This window comes from Trachypithecus francoisi, unplaced genomic scaffold (genome assembly GCF_009764315.1).
Source record: "Trachypithecus francoisi isolate TF-2019V2 unplaced genomic scaffold, Tfra_2.0 Lachesis_group17, whole genome shotgun sequence".
NCBI lineage: Eukaryota > Metazoa > Chordata > Mammalia > Primates > Cercopithecidae > Trachypithecus > Trachypithecus francoisi.
This window is the reverse complement of record NW_022681462.1, coordinates 99,733,236-99,753,854: the sequence shown is the minus strand read 5'-3', so window position 1 is coordinate 99,753,854 and position 20,619 is coordinate 99,733,236. Positions and strand designations below refer to the sequence as shown.

At 40.5% G+C, this 20,619-nt stretch overlaps 1 protein-coding gene across 7 annotated transcripts in view; it reads right to left on the bottom strand.

The window, feature by feature from the left end:
- MBOAT2 (membrane bound O-acyltransferase domain containing 2) overlaps positions 1-20,619 on the bottom strand; it is a 156,899-nt gene that overhangs the window by 20,236 nt on the left and 116,044 nt on the right. For all 7 annotated transcript variants that reach the window (XR_004428545.1, XR_004428546.1, XM_033176614.1 and 4 more), the window contains 4 exons: positions 15,829-15,884; positions 10,019-10,073; positions 4,851-5,034; positions 537-729 (listed from right to left, as the gene is read on the bottom strand). Coding sequence is in view for 5 of the 7 variants with exons in the window: in XM_033176614.1 (XP_033032505.1) it covers positions 537-729; positions 4,851-5,034; positions 10,019-10,073; positions 15,829-15,884 (488 nt within the window). In the remaining 2 variants the exon portion in view is untranslated. The remainder of the gene's footprint in view (positions 1-536; positions 730-4,850; positions 5,035-10,018; positions 10,074-15,828; positions 15,885-20,619) is intronic.

Below are 20,619 nucleotides of genomic sequence, written 5' to 3'. Positions count from 1 at the left end.
TACCATAACTGGCCCACATTCAATTAAAGGCACGATTGCATGATATCTTTTCTCTAAAATTTGCTCTACCTGTCAAGCATAACTGATGACCCCCTATCAGTGTGCCAATATCATTTTATTCACTTTGCTGATAAACTACTGATCATATTATACTAAATGGTCTATTTAACAGGTATCAAAATGGTAAGCTGAATACAATCATACTAAATTATAACCATCTGGAGGATGAGGACTATGTCTTATACATACTTGTATCTATCCTGGCTAGCACTGAATCTAGAATACAATAGGCATTTAACAAATATCTGTTGTCTTTTCATTGATCCATTATTTTTATTTTGTATTATAATAAAATGGATTCAGTTTTTAGAATATCCTTACATACGAGTTGTGAGGGCTGTTTTTTCTACACAGATGACTTAATTTTTCCAATTGGTCTTTATGTATCCTCAAGAGGGCGCGCTGATAGCAATCGACCAACAAGGTAAGAGACGCTTCAACACAGACACAGGGAAGTCTATTTACATGTTACTTACCTAGCGTCCATGCAAAATAGTATTTGGGTCTGGCAGCCAAAAGAGAGATATATAGATAGATAATCTTTGTTGGCCACGAAGCTGTAGCTTGAAAATGCTCATCGATGTTGTACTCCACGGGTAATGTTGTACAGATGGTCAAGTGAAATAACAAGGACAGCCCACAAATTAAGAGCTTCTGAATAACTGCAGTCTGCAAAGTGCAAGGCGAGACTTCATCAACTTTATCCATGCTCCTTTTAATTCATTCTATGTATTATCGACAGATTAACCTTCCTGAACGATCATCAGTCTTACAATTCTCCTGGTCAAAATTCAAGAGCTACATGGCACTTGGCATTTAAAGTCTTCCATAGTCTCATGGTATGAACTTTTCCAACTGTATCTATGAGTACTACCTAGGGGTTATTGCTCAACTCATACTAAAACCTCCATTTTGTATTCAGAACTTTCAGGAATTAGAAAAAAATCTAAAAGCAAGCGTAAGTGTATTGGTGTGAATGGAAGTGAATACAAAAAAATTAACATTAATTACTTCTGGCAGTAAATTTTACACGGATATATATTTTTTCCCATTGCATCTTTTCTATATTTTCCAAATTCTAGGCATCTCATGGATGTTATTTTTACAATAAACAATCCATGCATCTCTGTAAATCTGAAAGTTAACACAACTTTGTTCAAGAATAATAAAAACCAAAAGAGCTATACACCTGAGAAGAATAAGAATTTGCATAAAATTGGTGAAAAGAAGAAGCTTTTCTCAGCAATGCTGCGGTAAGGTCACATTACCAACTCATGGTGTTCTGTATTTTTACAACTCGTGCTGTTTTTATATTTGTAGAAGGTCAGAATATTTCAACTTCATTTGGTATGAAAGAGATTATATAGGCTATGAAGAAAAAGAAACAAGCAAAGAGAAGGCTAGATTCAGATGAAGTATGCAACAAAATACCTGGATTTAGAAATGCTCTATACAGTAACCAAACAGTACTCAAATTAACTGAAGTAATTTATCAATGAAGCTCCACATTTTAACACTTTATATAATGGTGCCAAAAGAAAAGCTCCAAGGCAAGAGCCAAAGCATACGCCGGATGCACTGCACTTCTGAGAACAGTATTTTATTATTGGTCACTCCTGCAAGGTGGAACTCAGTGTTCAAGGACCCCTTGCAGCAGTAGTTATTCTCATTTTCCATTGTCTTTTATCCCCTTCTTTAATAAAATAAGGCTACTCTTTCTTCAATGCCTCCCAAATATCTTACCTATACATTTGAATTATGAGATTTTAAAATGGAAGAGAAAAAAATTGTAATTATAAATGAAGCAAGATGAAATAAATGGCCCCATACTTTAATTTTAAAATGAGGCATATCATTTTAGTAATGTAATAAGTACTGTGGCCAAAAGACTATATGGTTCTGAAGCAGGGCAGGGATATGGTGCTGCAATGAAAATGTAGAGAATACCAAGACAGCCTGTATCCTGAGAGGTGATATCCTCAGCCCCCTTTCCCTGCCTAGACCCAGAGTCCCAGCAGTCAAGTTTGTATGCCCCAGGCAGAAGACTGGAGAATCCTTCATTCAAACAAACAAAGAGCCCCAGAGAAATGGCTACAGACATCATGACAGAGACTGCCAAGTGTTACCCAGGAGCCCTCCTCCCCTTCCTGCACAGAAAAGGAAGTTTCTCTTGGGTGCTTAGAAGTCTAGCTAAAGATGACACATCATAGCCTTTGTTGCACCTGAGTGTGGCTTATGATTAGGTTCTGGCCAATAGGATGCGAGCAAAAGTAGTATGCACAGGGAAGATGGAGCTTGGATCTCTAACACCTTGGGGCCCCCATATTATCAATGCACTGCTTACAGGTGAGCTGTCCCACATGTAACATAAAAACAAATTTCCACCTTGTTTAATTCCTGTTATTTTGGTCCTTGTTTCAGCAGCCAAACCCATATCCTAACTGATGCAGATAGAGGAGAGGACAGTGGAGAGGCCCCCGACAGAAGAGCCAGTGGGCTCCATGAGCATCCTCCTTAGGATCCTCAGCATCTATGCACTCCACTGATGCACAAGGAGCTTCCAAATGCCCCTTGAGGGACTTACGACTAACTACCACTATTTGACTTTCTAAAGTATATGCATGTGAAATTTAAATAAAATATATTATTTAAATGGTGGGAAAAAACATTAAGAATATTTGCCATTATCAACAACCTCTGATTTAGAATGTCTATAACCCAAAAGAGGAACTCTTTATAACCCAAAAGAGTTTACTCTCTTTTTAGAGAGTAAAACCCATAAAAACTCAGTGAAGTGACAGAATATATACATTTGTATTATTCTTTGTCAAGTTTGATTTACTACTATCACATGTTTATAACATTGGATATTTTCAAGTATTTTACAAAATCATTTGATCTTCATACAGTCTCTAAAATGGGGAATACATTAAGATTCTCCTTTTGCAGACAAGGACTCATACACATTAAGTGATGTGCCGAAATGATGAGCCAAACTGGCCACTGACTGACAGTCCAACATCTTGATTCCTAGGTTTTTCTTCTCCTTCTAGCATTCCCAAATAAACTTCGAAGAAACTGTCTACAATTGTCTTTACCTTCTCTTACAGCAGGGAGACCACTAAAAGATTGAGTGGTCATCCTGGAGATACAAAACAGTCAATGAAGAGACATCAATTTCAAGTCTGGAATCCCACTCAGTTTGATATGACATTTCTCAGCACTTAACCAGTAATAGAAAATATGAAGACAAAAACATCTTTTTGGTATAAAATACAATGAGCCACATGGTAGGAAAGAGATAATATACTATCTTTTGTGAGTGCATGTACATTTCTACATTCACTCTTTGTTGCCCACACGGTGGAGGGTGGTAGATTTGCAGGAGAAAGAAGGTGATCCCTTGCTCTAAACCCTACATTCAGAGAAAACACACTAGCCCCTTTCCTTCATCTCACAGACTTCCTGATTGGCCTATTCTTTTTCATGGAAACTATACATTTTACCAGATGAAATCTAACAGAAACTTAGCCTATACAGAGCCTCACTGCCTTTCTTTACGAAGCAGCATCCCAGCAATTTCAAGTGCCCCAATGCCTTAAAGAAAGTAAAAATTATGTTTGGTTGTAAGGCAACTTAGCATAGACTTGAAATCAGATTGCACTGGTGTGAATTCCAGTTCTACTGCCAACCTGGGAAATCTTGGTCAAATCACTTAGCCTATGAGTCTCAGTTTCCTCATCTGTTAGATGGTGAGAAAAACAGCACCTACCTTGTATGAATGCTGTGAGGGCTGAAAGAGTAACTACATGTGAGGTCCACACCACAGTGCCTGGCACATGGTGAGCACTGTCAAAGCGTTAGCTACTATTAATATCTTTATAATATTACTAATCTCTTCATTGTGGGAATCAGGAGCTGTTTTGTGGAAAAAGGTGATATTTGAAGTAGGCTTTTAAAGAGAAGAAAGATTTCAACTGGCAATAATTAAGAAGAGGAGAGGAAAAGCAAAAAAGAAATGGAGGATACAGAGTGTTTACAATCTGCTGGAACACAGGGCATAGGTAAGGAAGAAAGAAGAAAAGGAAGGGAAGCAGGAAGCAGGAAGGAGGAAGGGGGGAAGGGGGGAAGGTGAAAGGGGGAAGGGGGAAGGGGGCCTGGAAAATTATTTGGCTAGCCAATTCCATGATAAGAGCTTTCTTGTAAAATCCCCTGTAACTATAAAGCATTATTCTCATTGAGGAATTCAGCACATAGTTTCTGAAGTGATCTTAATCATAATCATGTACTGATCTTAATCTTAATCATGACTGTACTTCTACCAGGTACGGTGTGAAGAGTCATTTATCTTGAAAAGTATTTTTAAAGAAACAGATGGATAAGTTCCCAATGTGAAAGTATTTGTATTTTTAAATAAGACTAACCAATACATGCTATAAAGGCTCCAGATAGGCCAGGCGCAGTGGCTCAAGCCTGTAATCCCAGCACTTTGGGAGGCCAAGACAGGCTGATCATGAGGTCAGGAGATCGAGACCATCCTGGCTAACCCGGTGAAACCCCGTCTCTACTAAAAAATACAAAAAACTAGCCGGGCGAGGTGGCGGGCGCCTGTAGTCCCAGCTACTCGGGAGGCTGAGGCAGGAGAATGGTGTAAACCTGGGAGGTGGAGCTTGCAGTGAGCTGAGATCCGGCCACTGCACTCCAGCCTGGGCGACAGAGTGAGACTCTGTCTCAAAAAATAAATAAATAAATAAATAAATAAAGGCTCCAGATAAATCTCATGACCTTACATTTGGAGATGGCTCTGTTCTTTCATACTGTGTCTCTTCTTTTCCATTTTCACCAGATTGTGTCATATGGTAAGATCTGCCTTCAATGAAAGTAATGTAGTCTTTGTAAGAGCAAAGTGGGCCTGCCAGGATCCCCATGAAGTTACAGTTGTAACTCAGATACTCCAGTAGGCTTGGCATGCGCCTGCAATGAAAAGACACGCAACCAGTGAGATGCAGCATAAGTTTCAGAACATTTGATAGAGTAACAATCCACCTCTCTGCTCTCCATTTCCAAAATAAGACAAGCTTTCATTTTCATTTGTACCCATATAATAGGAATTCTAAGGATCAGGACATAGTCATGCTCAAAAGTATGTCTGAATAGGAGTTTCTATATAGATCCTTATGAGCAAATATGAAGGTTTCGACTTAGATTTCTCGTGATGAGACAAATCAAAGACAGATGCACTATCCACACTGCTGTCTCCTCCTAGGCAATCATTTGCTCTTCTAACAAACACGTGCTGCGCACTGTGTGCCCCATCTGCTGCAGGGCCTGGGTACAGCAGTAAACAAAGAGAGGACAATCCTGCATCCACGGAGCTTGCATACCGGGTGCAGAAAACAATAATAAAATACATAAAACATATTTTCAGAGGTGCTAAGTGCTACAAGAAGAAGGAACTCTTTTATTCTATTAAGAAGTCAGAAAAGGCCTCTCTGGTAAGGTGACAGTTGAGCAGAGACCAGGAAGAAGTGAGAGGAGCTGTGTGGATGTTGGTGACAGGGGTTCCAGGCAGAGGGAATGATGCGTGAAGACCCCTGAGCTGGGCATAGCTGGCAGCAAGGCAGCCAAGGGGCTGGAGCAGAGTGGACCCAGGGGAAGAGGTGGGAGCAGGCAAGACAGCTGAGGTGGGATCAGACAGGGCCCGCCTTACAAGCCATGGCAGGAACTTCAGATTTTACTCTGACTGGAATGAAAAAACACAGTAGGTGTTTAAAAGACCTATGTCTCCATGCATCACTCCAGCCCACGTGTGGGGCTCCTGCAGTCTCCAGGCAGAAAGTGACAATGGCTGGAGGAGGGGGCAGATGCTCTGCATGCATCCTGGCAGTGGAGCCTGAAGGCTGCAGAGGGATTGGCTGTGAGGTGGAGGAGAAAAGGGAGTCAAGGACATCTCAAAACATTTTTAATTCCGCTCCTTAGAGGTCTGTCCAAATGACACATGGTACCTATGGGTAACACGGTGAAAACGGGTAGTTAACACAGGAGACTATTTATGTTCTCATATAAATGAATAAGGAGTGCATTTTTTTTTAAACAGCTCCATTAAGAAAGTCTACCGTCCACTGTCAATTATCAACCATCATAAAGAAAGCACAACTGCACCTGAGGACAGCAGGCAGGCTTCTTGAACATGTTACAGTCCCTTCTCCTCTCTGAATATGATAAGCTGTCTCCTTAAAAAATACAAACACTCTTGTGGACAAGAGAGGTTGAGAAAATACCCTCATAAACAATTTTTTAAAGAGCTAAGTCTTGTTATGTTGCCCAGGCTGGACTCAAAAGTCCTGAGCTCAAGCAATCCTTCTGCCTTGGCCTCCTGAGTAGCTGGGATGACAGACACACACCACCTTGCCTAGCTTAGCATATATTATTTTTCTTTGAGAAATTAAATAGAACAAAATAGTGATTCCTGTTCATCTGATACTATCTGGGTTACCACTCAGCCCAAACCATTTTTCTAACTTTTCCAGAATTATTTTTCCACTTTTAAAAATGTCTTGAACCTTAAGTATTTTCTTTTTAGGGCTTGAAATTGATGACAGAAAATGTTTCTGGCAGATTTTCTCTTTTAGTTCTTTCTACTTAATGATGAAACAGCATGCTTTCTCACTGTATCAAAGACCAGGGTAAGTACCCTGCAGTCACAAGGTTATAAAAGAACTCCTTGTACTCCAGCAGCAGAGCTCCATTCTCAATACCAATTATTTTAACACCAAGTCAAACTATGTATCACCATTAGCAAGGACAGGAGACAGTTCTAAACTATGAAACTTACTTAAGTAATTTTTGGCTCAACTGTCATATCAAACAACAAGTCATTTTAGGTACTGAAGTAAATAACTATATTTATAAAATGAGAACTTAAGTCTAATTGTAGTGTATAATATCAAACAAAAGATTCATTCATTCATTCCACTGATATTTGGTATCAACTATGTGCTGCCTCAAGTTTGGGCTTCTCATCTGCAGAATTATTGACACTTTGGACCCATAATTCTCTGTTGTGGGGTCCTCGTGTGCAGTGCAGGGTGTTTAGCAGTACCCCCTAGGTGCTACCCACCAGATGCCAGTAGCACCACCTCCCTCAGCAGTAACAACCAAAAATGTCTAGACATTGTCAGCTGACTCTTGGAGGCGAAATCACTCCAAATAATGATCACGGTTTGGATGATGGGGACAATAAATGAGACAAAGTTCCTGTCCTCAATGACAGGGGCGGGGGAAGGACAAATAAAACAAATATCTTGTATAACATCAGACAGTAATACCTACTATGAAGAAAACAAAGCAGAGCAAAGGGATAGAAAGTGATGGCACGAAGGGTATTTGTGACAGAGTGGTCTGCACAGTTAAGAATGGACTGAGTGAGGAAGCGGGGTCGAGCTCTGGGCTCTTGCTGGGCCTTATATGCTGTGGTCAGGGGTTTGTAATTCTATTCTAAATTACAGTGGAAGCCACTGGAGGATTTTCATCAGGGGTCAGGAATAATATAATCCAATGCACATTAAAAGCTTCTCTGGCTGCTAGCTGAAAAGTAGGCTGCACAGGGCATGGGAGAAAATAGAGAAGCCAGGAAGGAAAGTTACCACAGCAGACCAAGTAGAAAATGAGGGTTTGTACTGGGATGTGACCAGTGGAAGCGGTGAAAATCTGTCAGATTAGAGATTAATTTTAAAGGAAGGGCTAACTTGACTTGCTGGTGAAGTGGATTTGCTGTAAGAAAATGGAAGTCCCCCCAGGCCACCAGTGATAATGGTACTGCTATTAACTAACTGGGTGATAATGGTGGAGGAGCAGATGTGGGAGGAGGAAGGAAGAGGGAGACAAATCAGAAGTTCTGTTTTGAACATGTTCTGTTTGAGCTGCCTGTCACTATCCACGGAAGACCTTAAAATGGCAGTTGGATAAATGAGGCTGGAGCTGAGGGGAGTGGATTGGGCGGGAATATAAATTTAGGAGACTTCAAACATGAAGATGGCCTTTAAAGCCAATGGATGTGACCACCTGGAGAAAACGGAGAAGTCCACGGCTGAGCCCAGGCTAGTGGTAAGGCAGAAGCAGGGGCAGAGGATTCAGCAGAAGATACAGAGACAAAGAGCCAGTGAAGGTGGAGAAAAAACTGAAAGAAGGGAATGTCCTGGAAGGAAGTGAAGAAGGTATTTCAGAAGAGTGGCCAACTGGCCAGTGCTGCTGAGGTTCAGCATCATGCAAACAAGCTGACAATGAAATCGGCCAAGATTAAGGGCAATCTTGAAAGAATGATTTCAGACCAAGAATGGGCACAAAAACTTGAATGCAGGGGGCTGAGGAGAGAATGGGGGGAGACACTGAATGTCCACAAAGCCTTCAAGAAGTGCTCCTCTAAAGGAGTGCGCAGTAACGGGGTGATGGCCAGAAGGGAATGAGAGGTGTCATGAGCTTATTCTGTTCAGGTGGTGGGGAGGGCCTAACAGAGAGGGAGAAATCGCTGAGTGAACAGGCAGGAGTAACTGATGCAGCAAAATCCTTGAGAAGGAAGTGAACTCTGCAGCAGTGAGAAGATGGCCTTCGATTAGATTATGCACAGCTAGTACCTGACACCAGGAAAGAAAGTAGAGCACTGTGTTATAGATTCAGGCAGCATGGTAGATTTGGTGGTTGCAGAATCAAAGTAGGATTGCTTTTTTTTCTCTCCAAAAAATAAAATTTTGCTACCAACACAAGTATGGGGGACGGCATGTTAGAAGTCTGGCAGGAAGGAGAATATATCATTTTAGAAGAGTGTGGGCAAGTGAGTGGACCGAGGAAACGCAGAACCACTGGCAATACTAAGGATCCTAATTTTAAATGTGGGGTAACAAATTTAAAATGAGTCCAGTCAGCAAGACAGTGTTTTTCCACTCAGCTTTCTTCCACTGTTCAGGTAGGTGAGAGGTGGGGTTACCTAGGTCTGGAGATTTGCTCTCGATGTGAGAGGCACAGGGGAAATGGCAGCTGAGTGTCTGTAAATGAGTAGCTACTGGGATGGCGCAAGGGCTCCTAAAGATCAAAGAACCAAGACCAAATTAACCTCTCGTCAGGAAAGCTACTCGAGTGTCTATTTATTGATACATAAAGATTGACTATAGGGGCTATCAGAATAGAACATTTTTAAAGATGGGAAAACACAAAAAGACCCCCAAGACATGCTACCTGGGATGAAAGATGAGTACTTAGTTTAGTTCTAAATCATATCACAAACAATCTCACTCTTCTAGCAGCTATGCACTTATTCATTCTAGTTTTGGAAACAAGGTAATCCATGGGAAATTTTTCTCTAAGTATAATGAGTATTCCATCTCAAATTTTATTAGTTGAGATAGACCCTGTGAAATTAAGCCATTCCTTAGATTAGTCATCAGAGTGCCTTCAGTAAATGAAGTAGAAGCCTATCCCAGAATGAATTCCTCAAATAATAATGAGAATTATCTGACTGGTTCTTTATGATTTCAAAATATGGCATCGATATGCTATATTAATGTATTATATCTTAGCCCAATACCTGCCATCAAGTTATTGGCCTGTAAATGGTAGCTGCTATTATTACCAGTAATTACTACATGGCAGACATGAAGACAATACTATCCTCCTGTCTTCAAGGAACTCAAAGTCTCACAGGAACGAAAACTTTAGCAGCTAACCTTGTGGCCCATAGGAGGCGCACATGTACAATCACAGAGGCAGGGTGCTACAGGAGCCAGAAGGAATGCCCAGCCCTGCCCAGCAGGCTTTGGCAGGACGGAGGTGCATGGAGGGAGTGAGGCTTGATTTTCAGAAGTAAGTACCTCTAGAAGGACTAATCAGCCTCAGTCACAGAAGGAAAGTGGGTCCTAGGCAGGAGTGCAGGAAGCATGGCAGAATAGGATGCAAAGGCACGTACCTTACAGCTAAATCCCTCTGTGAGGAAGTCAGTTCTTCATCCTTCCGAAACATCCCTGAGAAACAAAAATAGGTACTCTTCTTACCAATTAAGATTTCTCCCCAAAATGGCATTTTTGCCCATGGACACTTTCATTACTTTCCTCATTTGAAATTCATGCTATTATATTCCCAATTTTGATATAATGACCGTTCTTTTCCTTCTCATGGCAACACAGGCTCGATCATGTGAAAAGTCTCTATAAAATAACACATGGTTGGGTATCTAACTCCACTCTAAGGGGAGTTATAATTAAAGAATTCCCAAATGCTGGCACTTTTTAAATTATAATGTTATTATCCTTAATCGTAAATGCTGTGACTTTTCAAAAAGGGGCATTACAATTTTTCTATTATTGGATGACTTAAATGACTACACATGAGTACTATAAACTAGAAGCTCAACATAAAGCAAGGAGCAATTTCCTTACTCCTCCATGACTCCAATATATGAAAACCAAACTCAAATACATCATCTTCTTTCATCTATTTACCTTTCTCTTCAAAGAGGAGGATATTTATTTAAGATTACACATCAACTTACTAGATCCATATGCTTTAAAAATATATACCTCAAATCCAATTTAAAGATCAAAGGGGAATGAAATTAAAAAGCAAATAGCAACATTAATATTAATAAATTAATATAAGTAAAGTAGTAACATTCCCCCAAAGAACCAAAACTAAAGCAATTAAAAAACAGTGAAATAAATAGACAAACCTAAAAACATGAAAAGACAAGTCATAGAAGAAATACATGTAGCCAACTAACATGAAATGTTAATTCCACGATTAATAACGTTATCATTATAAATCATTAAATGTACATTAAAAGAGCAAGATGCCATTTTCACCTCTTATAAGTATGCAGAAATTTTAAGGGGCTCTTACTCATATAATATAATCTAAATTATGTAAAACACATATTTTATGTATTTTATATGTATATAAAACAAAGATGAGAAGAAAATAATTACTGCTTTAAAATGCCTCAGGAACTATTCCATGCACTGAGGAAAGAGCGGAGGAAAAACAAACTCCCTGGTTTTATAGCACTTATATTCTAGTACGGAGACAGAAGATAAACAAATAAATGAGGTACCAAGAGGAACTCACATCATCTTTCTGTAAACCAGTATAGCAAACATTTTAGAAATCTTTCTACCTTTTATTCCTAAAACTCTAGCCCTAAGGAAATAACTGAAGGTGCGATTCAAAATTTATGACAAGGATCATCACAACTTTATACATAATAGTAGAAAAAAAAGTAACAGCCTATATATGCAACAATTGGGGAATGGGAATATATTACATACTCCACTTTTGACAATTATGTAAAAAGAAAACTATGCCTCATAAGATGATAAAGGAAATATTAATAAAAAAGAAGGGGCCGGGCGCACAGTGGCTCATACCTGTAACACCAGTAATTTGGGAGGCCAAGGTGGGTGTATCACCTGAGGTCAGGAGTTTGAGACCAGCCTGGCCAACATGGTAAAACCTTGTCTTTACTAAAGAAAAAAAAAAAATTAGTTGGGTGTGGCAGCAGGCGCCTATAATCCCAACTACTCAGGAGGCTGAGGCAGGAGAATCACTTGAATCTGGGAAGTGGAGGTTTCAGTGAGCCAAGACTCTGCCTCAAGAAAGAAAGAAGGAAGGAAGGAAGGAAGGAAGAAAGGAAGGAAGGAAGGAAGGAAGGAGGAAGGAAGGAAGGAAGGAAGGAAGGAAGGAAGGAAGGAAGAAAGGAAGGAAGGAAGGAAGGAAGGAAAGAAGAAAGAAAGAAAAGAAAAGAAAGAAAGAAAGAAAGAAAGAAAGAAAGAAAGAAAGAAAGAAAGAAGAAAGAAAGAAAGAAAGAAAGAAAGAAAGAAAGAAAGAAAGGGAAAGAAAAAAAGTCTGGCTCTGAGAAATGTTGGGGGAGGGACATGGAAGATTATTTTTCTTCATATTTCCAATTTGTATTTTTCAAATTTTCCTCAATGATCACATACCTACTTTTTATAAGCGGGAGGAAAAAAAAAAACACTTAAAAAAAAGATGATAGAAGATGAGAAAACGGTAAAACATTATCAGGATTTAAACCCCCAAAAAGGATAATTCCTACTTGTGACAATTCTACTTTCTTCCCCCATATCAGATATATGCTGTCCACCCTTTCCTTAAAAAAAAAAAAGCCATCTTTAGAAATGAGGATAAGTATTCAATTTTTAAAAACTTCTTATCCTTTTTTCCTCATGCTTTTTACCAGGCAAGTGACATGTTAATAGCCTTCTTTGTGATTTTAAGCTTTGCCATACATAAACTATGTTGTTATATTTAGTCAGCATTTCCAAGTGTTTGGCATAGGGTGGGCCTCTACACCAGTTCAGTCTGCCATGTTACTCAAAGAAGCAATTACTGCTTTTGAAGTGTAAACTAGCCAAGAAAAGTGGACACAGAGCTTAAAGGACAGAGCTTCATAGAAAAAACTTGTGTCAAAAGTCTACATGCACAACAAGCCCAGCCTCCCTTCTCAGTTCACAACTTGGGAACTTGCCAAAAGAATCACCAAAAACCAATTAAAGACAAGATACCATTTTTTAAAGCTAGAAGTCTAACCAAGTACAAGTGAGGTGGTCCAGCAAACAATGGGATATGAGAAGACTTCTGAACCTCGATGGGACACCACGTTGCAGGCGGAGACGGAAAGCCTGCCACTGCTGCTGTGTCTAACAGCGGATACGGGTGGTCCAGTGATTCTACTGTGCTGCTTAGTTCCCCTGAACACACCATTTTTTCACTGAATTAATGGAATGGCATATCTTCCACTGTTTAGTACTTATGTATGAATAGGTATAAGAAAATGATTGCTTATCATTTTCATGTAAATTCGGAGTCAGGAATCATGGTGATGCCAAACAACTACTGATTATCTACATGCGTGGCTAAGATAGTGGTACCTTTGGTTTCTGATGGTTCAGTGTACACACATTTTTTTTCATGCACAAAATTATTAAAAATAATGTATAAATTACCTTCAGTCTATGAGTATAAGGTATATATAAAACATCAATTAATTGTGTTTAAACTTGGGTCCCAAGATATCTCACTATATGTATGCAAATATTCCAAAATCCAAATAAATCCAAAATCAGAAACACTTCTGTTCTCAAGCATTTCATATAAGAGATATTCAACCTGTACAAACATTCCATTAGGTTGAAGTATTTCTACCGTGAAGTGACATCAACGAAGCCGCCAGCAAGACAACCAGCTACACTATCCCGACAGGCCACAGTACAAGCCAGACTTCATGAGCAAACATGCCAGCAGGAAGCCGCCAGCAAGACAACCAGCTACACTATCCCGACAGGCCACAGTACAAGCCAGACTTCACGAGCAAACATGCCAGCAGGTTATTTCAGTCATTCATCCTAAGCCCTCAGCCATCTCATATACACAATTCAAAGCCAGAAGGGTAAGCAGGCTCTATTACATGAGGGTGATGAAACGTCTTAAAACCATGCCTAGAAATACCCAAGGATAAAATAACACCTGCTTCCTGAAGATACAAATATGAATGACGCCAGTGGATTGATAGTTGAGAAACAGACACAGTTGTAGGTAATTTAAAATGGTTTCATCTAGGAGTCGTCCAGAACCAGGCTGTGCAGAAACAAATTAACATAGTTCTGAGACTGCTATCCTTAGAAAGGCCTGCTTATAAGGTGTGCCCATGGCTGGTGTGCGAGAACTTGGCTGGTCCACAGTCCCCTACACCAGTAGGAAATGTCTCCTATGCCTAGCCTATTTGTGCTAGCAATGTGGTTTATTCTGAACACCTGCTTTCCTTCTGGGAGCCTGGAATTTTGGTGTACGCTAGGGGGCCTATGTGACCAGCCCCCAATAAAAACTTTGGGTGCTGAGTGTCTAAAGAGCTTGCCTGATAGACACTTCACAGGTGTTGTCACAATTTGTTGCTGGGGGAATTAAGTACGTTCTCTGTGACTCCCTTGGGAGAGGACTTCTGGAAACTTGTGCCTGGTTTCTTCCAGACTTCATTACCAGCACCTTTGTACTTTACTGACTTTGCTTGGAATCTTTTCGCTGTAATAAATGTTAGTCATGAATTCAACTACATGCTAAGTCCTGTGAATCACCAAACTGGGAGTGGTCTTGGGGTCCCCCGATACACAGATAATAAGGCCCTTCTCTGAAAGACTAGCTGATAAAACATGGGTTAGACAGGGTTCAATCTACCCCTGGGAATAAAGGGGTAGGTGGTACGGGGTGCAGAGGACCTGCAGCAGACTGTCTCGGAGGATGTACTGAAGCAAACTGCAAGAGGAACCCAGTTTGAAAAGCTAAAGTGTGAACTCCTCTAATGCTGCTAAGACTAATCAAAATCTAAACTGTTCTAAAGACATAATTACCATTAAATCCATTTAAAAGAACAGGTCACAAAATGAGGTTTGTTGTTCTTCTGAGTTGAATATATATTGTCATCAGATACTTCTAGACCTATAGACAAAATTATATCCCTGATCCACAACTTTCCTATATTCTCTTTCCAGTGTCACAGGAGTAATCTGTTACCAGCATACTACAGAAGTTTCAGCACCTGAAGGTAACTGTAGGCTTTTACCTATAGTGTTTCCTAGTATAAGTTTTATAACTACAGTCTAGTATCGGAGTCTGGTGAGTTTCACCCACTTCATTGATCAGGATGCAAGAACTACAAGACATTGTGCATAAATTATAATCCACAAAAAAACCCTCCAAGCTGAATCATACTGTTAACTGACAAAGAAGAAAACTGAAGCAGTAAGAAGCTGAACTGGAATCTGAGCGTATGTTTGCCCATCCACCAAAACCCACACTCTAGCCACATCCTCATGTTCCCTCTTGTATGCAGAATTTTCCCTCAGTGGTGTTTCTTTCTCTGAAGGGCAGAAAGAGAGTTGCTGTTTAACCTGCAGACTTGATTAAACAAGTAGCAGAGACTTTTTTAATCTACCTCCTTCCCTCCACCACCCCCCAAAAAAAACTAAGTGCTAATTTTGCTTGTTAGTAGCCAGAGGGGAGAAGAGGAAAAATTCTCTCTCTCGCTCGCTCTTCACAGTACTGTCAAGGCTAGTCCTCTGACAATAAGAGGGAAAACCTGCCCGGGGAGTGGGCACAGGATGGGTGGAGGAGACACAGTGGGGCTCAACTCATCTCAAAAGCTCCCCAGGCTACACACAAATGACGGTTCTAACAGGGATGCGTGGCTTTTTCGTCTTTGAAGGAATCAGAATCCAAATCTCATGACTCGGAGTCCTGCTAGACCAGGACTAGATGTCCACTCATCTTCAATGAAAGATGTCTTCAACAGAAAGTATTCATGATAAAAATACATGGAAACATGTAATTATGAATGTGTGTATATAAAGGAGAAGAGGTGGGGAAAACACATACATTATAATAAAAATTTAACGGAGAGTTGAAGCAGGAAATAATAAAACTTGATCTAGACCAAACGTCTCTTTCCTTTATATGTCAAACTCTCACTACTGTGGGCCACATGACTAAATCACACTATTCTACTTTCTGTCCCTGCACTGAATTCAAAATGAAGATAAAACACTGAAGGAAAGCAAGCATTTTTCATAACCCTAAGCATAGTGAAGTATATTTCCCTATCTTACCTCCCACCATTTCCTTACTCTAATAGCAGAAAGTTATGGTAATATCTCAAGCAAAATATTATTGGAATTAAATTTTTTCAGCAATAAAAATTAATTTCAGAATTCTTACCATCATGAATTTCGCAAGCCAAACTAGTGATCTTCTGAGTAATGATCATCATTGGGCTGTGACAAGATAAAAAAAATTAGTGTTTTAAAAGAAGAAAGTTAAAACAATACTTATGACATATGAGTTAAGAGTTTGTTCTGCTTTTATCACTACAAATCCTGAAATTTTTAACATAAAAAAGACCTCCAAGGGATTTCAGCAATAACTCAGGAGTTATGTATTTGAGGACAGCATAGGAGATGGGGATCTGGGATTTCTCCAAGGCTTCAAAAAACAAAAAACAAAAGAAAAAGTTTCCACCCCTAAAAGAAATCTCTGGTGACCCGGTGATCTAACCTGGCCTCCTCATCTCACACATTAGAAAACAAGGCCTGGAGATTTTGAGAAGTGCACAGGCATGAGATGTGGGCCCAGTCTCCTGCTTTCAGCTCAGTACTTTCTTCAACATATCATGGACAGACTCTCAACTCCCTATTCTAAAAACTAGGCACCCAGGGGTTACAGACTCTACACACAGCCATCTAAGGAACCAAAATCATGATGTATTTGAAAGGAAAAAGGACTTTAAAATCATTTTAAAAATGGCATTATTCTCCCATACTTTATAGTCATTATAATTGAATGAGTAACTTGGAAAGGAAAAAAATACATCCACATAAGAAAACCACCAGGATGCATCTTATCCTTTAAAGATTACATTAGCTTACAGACAGTGTTAAAAAACAGTTAAGGCTGGGCGCGGTGGCTCATGCCTATAATCCCAGCACTTTGGGAGGCTGAGGTGGGAGAATTGCTTGAACTCAGCAGTCTGAGACCACCCTGGTCAACAGAGCAAGATCCCATCTCTATAAAAATAAATGAATAAATAAATAAATAAATAAAACCACCAGGAAGGCTTTTATCCTTTAACTATTACATTAGCTTACAGATTGTATTGTAGAACAATTGACAAGAAGTTATTTAACTTTTTGAAACAATAATATAATAAAACCAGGAAATTGTGTTTTGACCCAAGGTAGACTGTGCTCTATACACATACAGAGGAGAACATGTTTCACAGAACCTGAGGACACTGTGGCGCACACAGCATCACCCCATGCACTGCCAACGAAAGGGGCCAGGATGAGAGGGGGCTCCAGGCTCCAGGCTTAGACCCCCATGGGTCTAGTTCTGACCTCCTCTCTTCCAGCAGCCCACACCGCTCAGTGCAGAAACTCAAACTGCTGCCTCTGGCAAACAGAGTATCTTTCTCACAACACCAGCAAATGGCAGCAAGGGTTTGCTTTAAACATTCCTCCACTGGAACTTTGATTCACAGACCTGGGCCCTTGAGAAGCTACAGCTCATTCTCCTCAACTAACAGGAAGGTCTCATCAATGACAAATGTTCTTAAACTGGAAGTACTTAAGGGAGGAGATTTCTCTTAGGTTCCCTTAAAAGTCAGTTCTTATATTTACATACTCACTTCTCAGGGAATCATGCTTCAACCAACCTAAATCCCCCAGGTGGCTTGGAACACCCGATTGCTATTTCTGCTTTGCAAGACACCCAGGAGGGGGCCTTGCCCAGCCTGGAGGCCGCAAGGATGAGAAGCAGTGTGTGCCCTGGAGGTCACGTGGGCACCACAGACAGAAGTGGAGCCGGGGGAGAGATGTCCTGGGATGCACCAGGCGCTCGTGCAAACCAAGTGGTGAGCAGAGAGCAGCCTGAAAGAGAAGGGGGGCTGCCTCGAGCGGCTTGGGTGGCCGGGCGTGTGGGAGACCTTGGGTTTGCTGTTAGGAGGGACAATGAACACAGGCCCCTCTGTCTCCACTTCACGTCCATCCTCACGGACGTCCTCACAGACATCCTCACAAGGGCTTTATCATTTTCAAGCCCTTGAAAATGATAAAAATGCCCTATAATTTCCATTTCCCTGGGGGAGAGAATAATTTTTCTCACTCTGCCTAATTATTTTCATAGTTTAGCTCACTGGTGAGTTACAACATTCTCTTCAGTTTGAAATTCTAATTTCCATGTCACCTTAAAACATAGTAACAACTGATAAAACAACTATTACATTTATTTTGTCAATTCAGTGACACAGTAAGCTGTCAGGTATACATAGACAAGATGTTAACAAAAATGCAAATAAGTGCTCTGAGTGTCCTTCTTGTGCCCACTTGGGCCCCTGAACCCACATACAAAGGACACAGAAGCATCAGGTGCAAAGGACACAGAAGCTCCTGTGAAAGTAAGCTGTGTTGGGAGGACAGGTGACGTGTGGCTGGGAGGACAGGTAAGGTGTGGCTGGGAGGATGGGTGACGTGTACCTGAGAGGATGGGTGACGTGTGGCTGGGAGGACAGGTGACGTGTAGCTGTACTGCTGATTCCAAGAATCATGCCCTAACAGAGCAGGAAGGCAGGCAGGAAACAGACCTGAATACTCCAGCCTCTCTCCAAATGCTACTCCCTTCACCCAGACTACTCTTCCTGGAACCGTTTCACAAGGATAAGTTATTCCTCCCTCTTCACGAATCAGCTGAAGAATCACTTCACACACGAAGCCCACCGGACAACTTGATCTCAAGTAGCTTCCCTCTGCCCACAAAAACACACACACACATGCATGCAAACACCCTTCATTTCATCTTAGTCCTTGTTTGTTTCCTTCAAGGTGTTTTAACATTCATAGTTGTTTGTTTTCTTTATTAAATCTCAGTGGTTGTTTTAAAATCTCTCCCTTTTTTAGAAAGTCCATGAGGCAAGGAACCTAACAGTCCTGTTCACCACTGAATCTCCAGCATGTAGCATAGTGTCTGGCACAAAATATGTGCTAAATAAATTTTTTAAAAAATTTCTTCAGGGTCTTCCTCTGTCACCCAGGCTGGAGTGCAGTGGTGCAATCTCGGCTGACTGAAGCCTCGATCTTCTGGGCTCAAGCGATCCTCCCAACTCAGCCTCCCAAGCAGCTGACACTACAGGCACATGCCACCACACATGGGTAATTTTTTAATTTTTTGTAGACATGGGGTTTTGCCATGTTTCCCAGGCTGGTCTCAAACTCCTGGGCTCAAGCGATCCACCTGTCTCAGCCTCTCAAAATACTGAAATTACAGGTGTGAGCCACCATGCCTGGCCAATAAATATATTTAAAATATAAAATAAACTGAATCTAAGTGTCCAGTCAAGATCTATTACTCCTTCTGTAGGTTAACTATACTGTCTCCCATTTGTTCTTTCTTATCTGTGCTTGAAAGCATTTATTATATATTGTAATGATTCGTTTACTTTTCTATTACCACAAAAAACCCATGAGCTACTCAACAGTTAGGAACACTGCTTTAATTATTTCTGTGCCTTCAGTACCTGGCACCTAATACACTGTCAGTGTGCTGACGGGTTTATAGAAATGCCTCATCAAGTTTTGGTTTCATTTCCTGATGGTCATTAGCTCCATACATTCCCTTTATTTTAAGTAGATGGCAGTCCCAATGCCTCTGGTCCAACCCGTCAGCCGGGGTGTAGCACATGGAGACACAGAAAGACAGAAGACAAAATTATCATAGGGAACTATGCAGGAGTATGTTGTGGATGAAAATAAGAAAGGATTATAGGAAAAGTTCAGTAAGGGATAAGCAGATTAAAGAGAGCTCAGAAATGCAAACTGGAGGCCAAAACAGACAGATGAGTCCAACGCAGCAGGTACATGGCTGGGAGACAAGAAAGACTGATGGGAAAGGGCACACCTCACCCTTCCGCAGCAGGAACGACTGTGCAGGAAGCATTTACAAATGAAAACAGTGCAATGGTGCACAGGGGGTAACTGCAGTGGGCTTTCTTAACAGCATATTTTGTTCATAAATATCTGTTTCAGGACAATTAGGGTGATTTACACAACTATTTCACTTACATCTTTACTGACACTTTATTAAATATCTGTTGACTTTGTATTAATGGAGCCTCAGTATCTAACCACTTCCCGGGCCCTAGGAAAGTCTGGGATACCTCGACATGAATTGGAAAGAACCTCCTGTTTCCCTAGTATGGAAGCTGGAACCTGGAGAAGGTAGGGGAAGCAGAAGGCTTTGGAACTTCTAGAGTGAGGTCAGGGCCTCAGGATGGAGCTTCCCTTTCCTTCTATAGGACAACATCGGTATATTTAAGTGGTATTACTGAAATTTCCTTCCAGTGATCCTCTGCTAAGAATGTGGGAAAATATGAAATGTAACTGTTCATAGTAATGCTTCAACTGATGTAACAGTTTCAGCTAATATTAAAAAATTCAGCTGAGGTAAAAACTCTAGACTTCCTGAAATAAAACAAAGGATGAAAAAGTTAAAAAATATATTCACACACTTCTTTTCTCTACAAAGAACAAGAAGAGTAGGATTTGGTTCTATTACACAGTAAAACTCAAATGTAGTTAAACATTACAAGAGAATGAATGCTAAAAATGAACAATTACTTTCATGATTGTTCCATTATCTCTGGGAGACCACTAAGCTTAAGGGAAGTCTGTATATTAATGCTACAAATCAACTAAAAGCATCTACTAGGTAACAGCTTGCCACCAGGACATGTGTTACCCAGCAACAGAGGCAAACTGTTAACTGTTCACCTCAGTTATCCTAAGTGTACAAGTACCCTGGCATCCAAACAAGATCCACTGATACCAAGTAACCCCACTTACCTAACACCAAATGAATACAAAGTGAGAGATAATGGAAAAGGCCATTGGTCTTAGTCATCCATTCATTTATTGTCTTACAGCTTCATTCAGAAAAAACAAGACTTAATTAATGAGAACC